Here is a 10,009-nt window from a genome sequence, read left to right on the forward strand (position 1 = left end):
TCAGTGGGTAAGAGCACCCGATTGCTCTTCCGAAGGTCTGGAGTTCAAATCCCAGCAACCACATGGTGGCTCATAGCCATCCGTAACAAGATCTAACGCCCCCTTCTGGAGTGTCTGAGGACAGCTACAGTGTACTTACATATAATAAATAAATAAATCTTTTTTAAAAAAAAAAAAAAAGACCAAAGAGGTTAAGTATTTTGCTCAAGTTCATGGAAAAAAGAAGAGAGCTCACACTACTGACTTTTTTTTAATTAATCATTTTATTCATTTACATTTCAAATTATATCCCCCTTCCTGGTTTCCCTTCTGTAAACCCCTGCCCTATCCCATTCCTCTTCCCCAATGGAAGAGCTAGGGGAAGGACTGAAGGAGCTGAAGGAGTTTGCAACCCCATAGGAAGAATGGTATCAACTAACTGGACACCCCCCAGAGCTCCCAGGGACTAAACCACCAACCACAGAGTATACATGGAGGGAGCTCCATGGCTCCAACTAGTGACTACTGTACCACATGGAAACTTCCATTACACACAAATATAAGCACATTTACCACCTCTTCATTTAAGTATATCAGAAAACTAACAACAGCCCGATGGTACAGCTCTCCGTTCTCTGGGGATTTCGCCGACAGCATCACAAGCACCCCCTCTTCTATAGAGATGTCCCAATGCCTGAAAGACTGTCACAGTTACCAAAGAAACAGATGCCCACATTGATATTATAATCCCTAGAATACCAGAGAGCTGTACTTTTTAAATGAACAACTCCAGATATTTTGTTTTCATTTTGCTCTTTAGCCCTTAAGCAGTGAGGGGAGTAGAAGAACCAGAAATCATCTGTATTTATGTTTCTAGTGTAGAAAGGAAGATGAGTAAATTTTTAATAAGAAAAAAAAAAAGAACCTCGAGATTAGGAATGCCTCCTTAAGGAGAAATGGCATTCTACTACACGGAGACATTAGACAACCATGTGCTTGATTTGCAAGTTCTCCCAACGTGAAAATAAATGTTTAAGGAGATGGGTACATTTATTTATTTGAACATAACGCAGTGTGCACACAAACCAAAACATCTCATAACAGTTATTCATAAGCAGATATAGGTATAGTTTTTATTTGCCAATTCAAAAAAAAAATTAAAGGAAAAGAAAAAGGAAAGACAAGGCTATTACCATACCATATTCAATAGTCCCTTAAGGGGACCAAAAGCTATAGCCATTAAAGAGCTCTTTATCAATACATACAAAACAAGACAGAAAGCTAAGAAGAACTAAGTCCAGGAAAATTACTCTAAAGTCCCTCCTCTGATGAGCACAGTACAAAGGGCCACTGCACAGAGCTATGACAGGGACGTAAAGCACACAGAATGCAGCCTTTGTCCAGAGATTTGCTGAGTGCTCTCCACGCTGTGTGGACATTCTCATACCACTGAGAAAATCTAAAGTCAATGGGGAAGAGGGGGAAGGCAGGTATGTGAGAAGGCAGGTGTCTGACTTGATACAGAAATGTAAAAGTGACTTAATAAAAGCACAACAGCACATTTTAATACAAAAATAGAAGCCCAGAAAAGAACGCAAAGCAAAGGAGCATATTTAGTTAGAATATAAAAAGGGAACTTTCAGACATCAAGAAATAATCTTTGTGCCGAAGGAGTAAAGTCGGACCTTGAATTAAACTAGCCTCAACCTGGTGCTGGCGAGGAGCTTGGCAAACAGACATAGCCCATCAATTCTAATGCACAAGTTCTTGGTTCCCTACTCTCTATCCTGTCTCTCCTATCTCTAGCTGATGTCCTAGTTCAGCATCTCTTCCTGAGCCACTGAACTGGCTGGCCCTTTACTGCTGTCTACCTCTCTGGTCCCACCCTCTACCTACCCTTTACAGCAAAGCCAGCATGACCTGTGTAAAAGCATACACATGCTCAAAGGATCCTCCTGCTCTGTGTCCTCAGCAACCCAATTGACAAGGTTGGATTTTTGTACTTTTCAAGCCATGGCTTCCTCAGTTGTAAAATCAACTTCAAAGAGTCCCTAGTAAGTCCCTCTTAAGCAGAAAGGAAACCACGCATGTTTCTTCAGTTTAACCTGTACAAAGGCATTCGCATATACACGCGATAGAACATCTCTGACACGTTCCAAGATGGTGTTGGCCCACAAAGGGCCTCTGCTGTACAGAATAAACTTTCAGCTCCTTTGCAAGTCACTTCATGCTCACAGACTGATACACTTGACTATCACAGAGGCTGGAGCCAGGCTCGCTCAGGATGACGTACCAAGTGTGCTTTTGCTAGTGTGTGGTCCTAAACAAGTGTTCTCAACTATGGTCCCGGACAGATCACTTAACCGATCAGAGGTAACTCAGTTTTACTATCTGTAAAATGATTACTCACATCTTGAGGTAACTCAAAAACTAAAGATTAAATATAAAGTACATGGTGAAGCTGATAAGTATTATTATTGGTATCACCACCATCACTCACCTTATCTGATCTTGTCCATACTGTGCTGAATGTACACGGTTGTACTACATCTCCATGACCTGAAACACCAACCGCGCTTTTCCAGACCCACATGCATACATTGCTTCACATTTTAGCACTGTGAGGCCACCTCGGGGAAGCCTTCCCGCTTCCAACAAGTAGTACCCACCGCTCCCACTCAACCTCTACAAGCAAAAAAGACCTGGCATTGTACCCCGTGCCATTAATCCCAGGACCACCCAGACGACAGAGGCAAGCGGATCTCTGTAGGTACAAGACCAGCCTGTACAGGCACGGCCTACATAGAGAGACCCTGTCTCAGAGAGAGAAACTACATTTAAAAAGCACCAGCACAAATCATCAAGGTGCTTGCACCATGTCCCCTGGCCACACTGTGACTCTTGCTTGATCCACCAAAGGCACCATCTTCCCTAGTACCATGACTCACAAGGAAAGTCTACGCATCATTTCCAAGTGATTCTGGGTAATTTAACCTTTGTAGGTGGAGCATTTTGTAACAGAGTCCACTAGAAAACGTTACAGAACTATTCAGTATAGAAGCAATACCCAACAATTACCTCGTTTAGTAGGACTATTTAGCATTCCGGATTAAATTACCAAGACCCCTAGGAAGCAAGCCTGACTCAGACTGCAGTCGCAGTCAGCCAGTTAGCTAGCGCCTGAAGGGAACACGGGGAAAGATTTAAGGACTGGAGACAGTAGGAAAGACCTTGAGGTCTCTCGGAAAACTACAGCAGATGCTTAGGAAGAAGGGAGAGGCAGGGGGAGCAGGAGGCCAGAGGAAGGCAGTATTAGCTTCAGCTCAAAAGCCAAAGTGTTTCCCCCACCCATCACTAGTGCTGAAAACACTTCCTGGGACTTAAAGATGAGTAAACCCATCCTCAGTGTCCGCACCCACAAAACTGGGGTAGCAATGCCTCTAGCAGGGTTAACAGTGAGAATGAAAGGACTCTGCCCGTGCCCTCGGATCCTTCTACACTGCAGAGGTCAGGTAGTGCAAGCTAGCTCGCTGGCTCTATTGTTATTTGACAATTTATCAGTCACTTGAATTTTCTCCGCATCCAAGTTTAAAGCAGACATTAATATCTTGAGACGCTCTGTAACATCACTCAGAATAGACAAGAAGCATGACACAGACCTGTCTTGGGAGGCAAGACAACTTAAGGATTTCGATACCTATTAAGACAGTCAGGACGGTGAGCTGCTGGCTGTCCACCTCTGCAACTTCCCGGAGCTTGTTACATACGAGGATTCTGCAAATGATCAGTTGGGCAATAAACAGCAGCAAACATGCAAAGCTGGAAATCTTTAGCAATGATGCGAGGAAGTCAAACACCACTTTCTTACTAATAAATTTAACATCACCCAAAACATCCATTCGAAAAAGTCACATTGCCTTTAAGAGATGCGGAGATACGATGTCCCATTATCTAGTTACTTCAGAACTGCATCAGACAAAGGCTCCCTTTAGCATCCTGTTAGATCCAGTTGGTGATATCATTTACCAAGTTATATTTTTATGACTATAAAAAATTCAAGCCTGTATACAGTTTATTGGCCAATAGCTCACTAGGCTTATTAAAATTAATTTGCTTGATGCCAGCCTTCATTTTTACACAGCTGTCTTCATTGCAAGCATTTTACGAAGTGCACAGAAATAAATGGGTTGCTTCTCCCCTTTGTTTTCAACCTGCAGGAGACGGCTTTTTCAAAGATTTGCTTTTGGGGGTTTTAATTATGAATGTGGATTACGGGTACGCACATGTGTGCCACTGCAGATGCCCATAGAGAAGTCCAGAGGCACCGGATGACCCTGGAGCTGAAGTGCCAGGAGGTTGCGAGCTGCCTGACATGGGTGTTGGGAGCCCACCTCTGGTCCTCTGCCAGGGCAGTAAGTGTCTTGAGTCCCTGAGCGTCTCGCAGGGCCAGGCGGGTGTTTCTTAAGCTTGCTGCGTATCAGAGAACACTTGCTCAAGTCTGACTCACGCTCTGCACTTACTCTAGGAATTCCATCCCAGTTAACTTTTTTTTTTTTCCAACTCACCTTTCAAAACCAGTGTTAACACTTTAGAGCAAAATCCACAGCCATGTAATTTAGAAGGAAAAGAACTGGACAGGGAAATGGAGAAACTAACGGGCCTTCTCAGCTCTGCATTCACAGATACCATGAAAATCCATCCATTCCATCACTCTCAGGCACCTGCATCCTCTAAGGTAGAGGTCCTCCACCTTCCTAATGCTGTGACCCCTTAATACAGTTAGTTCCTCATAACATTATTTTCATTGCTACTTCATAACTGTAGTTTTGCTACTGCTATGAATTGTAAATATTTGTGTCTTCCAATGGCTTCAGGAGACCCTGTAAAAAGGTTGTTCAACACTCCACCCAGGGGTCTTGACCCACAGGTTGAGAACCATGGCTCTAAGGGCTTCTGAGTTCTGTTCTAGAATTACTTGTGTACAATAATTATAATATTCTGAATAACATACTCTAGTAGTTTTAATGTGGCCGTAAACCCGGGCTTAGCATTAATCAGTCCAATTAAGAAAAAAGGTTCAAAAGCTGAGCACATATCCTAAAATATTAAAATACAATCTTGGCCTTAATCCCAGTGGATAGTCACATAATGGCATCATATTGTAGAAGACCTAACAGGAGGTATATGCAGCCCCAAAATAAAAGAAAAAGGTTAGGTGTCAATTTATTGTCTTTGACTACATAATTCTTACTGGTGAATTTTCTGTTTAGTTTTTTTTTTCCTTGTATGAAGAGTTTCACAGAGCATAAGATAAAGTCCTCAGAGTCTTAAAATGATCGAATAATCAGAATTTGATGAATAAATCCAAGTTCATTCACTAAAATATTTTACGGGATTCAAAATAAGATTTTTTTAAGATGAAAGTAAAACAAGTGTGTTCTAAATCAATTCACCCAGGACCCTCAGTAGGCCAATCCTTTAGTAGACAGAAAATAACACATTTGGAATCTAATGGAAGCATATATTCCTAACAATCTGGGTAATTATCATTATTTTAACTGATTATGAGCTCTGGTCACCACAGAGCTAACTTGATGGTACCAACTTTCTGCACCAACCCATCACAAAGAAATGTAACATCCAATCACCAAGCTTAAAGAAAAATTTCAGATTGGGCTTCCTTGGCAACAGGCTAAAAAAGTCAAGAGGGGAAGACTAGTAAGATACACATCTTGGCGTTATCTCCCCAGTAAGATAGGAAGTCCAAAAATGAAACCTTCACTGTCATTCACAGATTGAGTATACTGTCAGTCTGCATCCTGAATGTAATAAATTCTATTAGGATTTAGATTGGAGAATGGAAAAAATTAATAGGCAGGAATCACCAAAGTTAAGATATAAACCAAGCCTTCCATTTAAAGGAAGTTCAATCCTGGCTTTATTTGCCACAAATATAACCTCATATGTCACTCCTCTGTTTTATTAGATTTATTAAGTGAGGGAGTTAGACTTGCAAGGAGTTTTATTTATGTCAGTGTCTGGCCTAAAATGGACCTTAGACATAAGAGGAATGACTGGGGGTTGTTATGGCTAAAACTCAGACACAGGATCTGCTTAACAGTACATATGTATGGAACACTTGAGGCCACCGCTGAAGCCAGCTCAAATACAGGAGAATTTTTGTGCATGAATACAGCATAGGAAAAAAAAAAAAAAAAAAAAAACAGATTCTGACCAGGAGAAACTCAAGAGAATTAGGGTTTGAGACTAGAATTCTCATCCAGGATCCCATGTAGGAGGATCACTGCAAGTTCAAGACCAGTTTGGACTGACTGAATAGGTAGCTGGAAGCCAGCCTTGGCTATATACTCCCCTCAGGAAGGTACAAGGCACAGGAAGTGGGGGCAGAGAAGATCGGTGTATTAAACAAAGTAGCCTCAGGTAAGTTGTAATAGTATTACTGCCCGGACACTGCAAAGTGTGAAGAAGAGGAGCTACAAACTGTAACAGTGTAATGGCAGCTTATGATTTTGTAACTGAGCCCAGAGGCTGACCACTAGGAACTGGCAACATTCAGGCTGTCATAATCTGAGATGAAGTGGTTTGGTTTAGCAAAGGAACTGCACAGCCCCCAGTCAAAGGCAGTTCCCCTTCAAGGAGCATCTTTGGAAATAGCAGCCACCTTCACTAATCACACAGGATGGTACGCACCTATAGCCACTGTAGGTGCTCTGGAGTTAGATCATAGCAGGCTCTTTACACAAGAAAAAAAGCCACACTATATGGTGTAAAAAACAAGCAAACAAACAAACAACCCTGGAAAAGCCATTGATCTTCACTCCTGTGCATTCTGTTGACAGCTGCTCTAAAGTCAGAGTGCATGGGGGCACATTTTTAGTCTCAGCTAGGTGGGAAACTGAGGCAAGGTGGGGGGGCTCTTTAAAGTCAGGAACTAGAGGACTACCTGGGCAACAAAGTAAGACTCGATTTCAAACCCTGTGTTGGAGAGGAAGCTGGACTACATTTTAATGGGGGAGTTATAAACAGTTATGCTTATAACTGTGCAACCACATTGACCATTTTATTCAAGTTCTATTTGATCTACACTCCTTTTAAAGCGACCACTCTTGGCTGGCTGAGCACGGTGGCGCATGCCTATAATCCCAACACCAGGGAGAGGAAAAACAAAAAGAGAAGAGGCCACTTGGCCTCCGCTATAGAGTGAGACCCTGTCTCAAACAAACAAACAAACAAAGGTGGCCCAAGCCAAGAAGAAGCAGCAGCTATTATTAGCTATGACCCTTGGCTCCAATTTGCTGTCCCTACTACTGCTGAATAGAAGTGCCACAAGCTGGGCTTGTGATCGGGTTCGATGCAGACTGCCATCTGCTGCACACACGGGCTGTGTCCGCTTAGCCCCAGTGCCTTCCCCAGGTAGGATCAAATGGTTTATTCCCTACTCTCCGGCCACACGTGTCTCAAGACCATATCCGCTCAGAGATTCCTACTCCTGGAGGCTGTGGAACGCAGACTTCCCTGGCAGACAAAGGGTTAATTTTATAAGAGAAGGGAGCGATCCAAAGGCAACTGTAGTTTAGGATACAATAAAAAGGATACCAAAGGGGACTCGTAGTTCCTGGGCAGTAGTCTTCCCGGCTGTGCAATCTTGGCCAAGTCTTTCTCCTTTCTGGGCCTCAATTTCAGGCTTGAAATATCAAGAGTTAAATCCCTAAGAGGCATCTTTCAAAACGGAATGCCACGCGAAGACTCATAGGAAAAATCGGATGGGGGATACATTCATGATGGCTTTAGGGCAACTGGAACAGAAATTCAGAATCTGCTTCTACGTGTTGAAACAATCGCGTTCACCTCTTTTCAAACCTTGGACTCCTAAATTCATTTACAAGTCACCATTCCCATGACAACACTTCTGCCCTTCAAAAATAACACTTCATTTTTAATTGTGCTTTCAGTTACGGATTCAGTTCATCACTTTTACCCACCCCAGAATAGCACAGAAGGATACTGTCTGAAGTACTTCTACAAGGAAGACACGCACAGACCGGTGCGTCTGAGGCACACATTTTCAAACACCACTTGAATACCACACCCAAACAGTATTAAGAACAAACTGCAAAAATCGGAAGATGCTTCATTGGAAAACAAAGATAGCTAGGGAAATCTTCCAGTAGTTCAGAGGGGAAAGACTGCCATCACGTTTTTGGGGGTGGCCTGTATGTATGTCTTTCAGAGAACATAACTGGAGGCTATCATACATGCAAATCAGAATTGAACTATAGAAAAACTCGGCTCTCACCCAAAAGCTTTAGCAAAGCAATGTCAGTATGCCAAATATGAAAAAGTAAGGAGGCTCGGGCCCATCACTATCGCTAATAATAGCAATACTATCTTGTATTCTCAGCGCCTCGGTTCTTTTCATAGTGCGTTCCCACAATTTTATGCTACCACAGGTCTAGGGCTATCCTCTCTGCAAAGCTCCAGTCCCTTCCTCTTAGGAGACAGGGAATCGGAACAAGACAGGTCATGATGCACGGGCTGAAGGCAGCACCTTCTCTATTGGGCCGGCTGCAGTGAGCCTTCTCATCACACTACACAAGTTCACCTTATGAAATTAAACCTACACTTGTTCTCTCAAGAGTTGGCCAGAGACCAACACGTATGGGCCTCGAAAGTCCAAAGGAAGGGAACCTGCTGACCTGTTAGGTCAAGAACTCCATGCCAAGCTCCGGTACCATACCACCAACACTACACATACACATGCCCCTAGGCTGTTGAGACAGAATTCCTTCTTTGCCAAGCAATGAAACCCGGCAAGAACTGGTTAATCGAATCACCAAATCTCTGCCTCTGTGAACAACTTGCCATGCCGCCTCTCTGGTGCCTGCTGCCCTTCCTTTGGGCACGCGTGCACAACCTTCGGAAGGGACCCCCGGGACCTTTAAGGACCCAAGGGGATGGTGTTTGCCTCCTGAAGCAATGCAGCATCCACCTCGAGGAAGCTGGTTCCCAGAACACGCACGGGCAGGGACCTGATCAGAGAAGGATAAAGTTTGATTTTCCTTCCTGCGTGTTCCCAGGGGGCCGGGAGAGGGCGAGGCAGCAGCCTCCTGGGGTCTCGGGGTGCTCTCCGGGGACAGTTCCCAGCAGCATGGCATTGCCGCTCTCCTGACACACCGGCAACCGCGGCAACTCCGGACGCTCCAACCCGCCCAGAGGAGGAGAGAAGGGGACAACTTGCACCGGGCTCAGTTCGGGAGCATCGGAGCAAAGCTGTCAGAAACGACGGAAGGAGGGACCGAGCCCGGAGGCGGGTCAGGGAGAGGTTCAAGTCCCGTGCCTTCCCCGCCCTGGCGTCCCCAGTCCTGCGGGAACATCCCTGCTGTCGCCCCTCCTCCTCCTCCTCTCCTGCCTCCCGCCCGCCTGTCCACCCGCCCTGCCTTCTCCGCCGCCGCCGCAGGCGCTGAAGGACACGGCGGCTCGGTGGCCCGCCACCCCGGGGCGGCCGCGAGTTGAGGGAAGTCGCCGGGCGCCCCGGCCTGCCCGCGGCTCCCCACGCCGCCCCGCCCTCCCCGGAGCCGCGCTCGCTCACCGTCCGGTGCTGCTGGTGCGGCCGGTGGCGGCTGACGCCCAGCCCGGGAAAGCAGCCGGCAGTCAGCGCTCCGCAGCCGCCGGCGCCCCCGCCGCCGCCCCGGGAGCAGAGCAGCAGCAGGAGCGATCTACCTGCGGCGGCCGCCATCTCTCAACTGGAAACGGCGCTGGCCCAGGCAGCGCAGCGGACGGCAGGGGCGTGGCCAAGACCCGCCACTCAGCCGCACCAGGCCAGTTGCAGCCCTGAGCCAAGCCTCTGAGGCGGGGCTTTCTGCGAAACCCAATCAAAAGGCGGGAGAATCCCGGCTTCGGGCTGTCTGTCACTTCCAGAGTTACCTTACGGGCAAATTCTAGGGGACCGGTCTCTGGCATTCGAGCCTCTGGGAATGGAGCAGTAAAGGATTGCCCGTTCGATTTGGCT

At 45.8% G+C, this 10,009-nt stretch overlaps 1 protein-coding gene across 1 annotated transcript in view; it reads right to left on the reverse strand.

The window, feature by feature from the left end:
* Mcu (mitochondrial calcium uniporter) overlaps window positions 1-9,758 on the reverse strand; it is a 170,979-nt gene extending 161,221 nt beyond the window's left edge. Inside the window, exon 1 of the mRNA XM_021205230.1 lies at window positions 9,590-9,758. Within this exon, the coding sequence (XP_021060889.1) occupies window positions 9,590-9,736 (147 nt within the window). The 5' untranslated portion in view covers window positions 9,737-9,758. The remainder of the gene's footprint in view (window positions 1-9,589) is intronic.
* Window positions 9,759-10,009: the final 251 nt, after the last annotated feature.

This window comes from Mus pahari, chromosome 9 (genome assembly GCF_900095145.1).
Source record: "Mus pahari chromosome 9, PAHARI_EIJ_v1.1, whole genome shotgun sequence".
NCBI classification, from domain to species: Eukaryota; Metazoa; Chordata; class Mammalia; order Rodentia; family Muridae; genus Mus; species Mus pahari.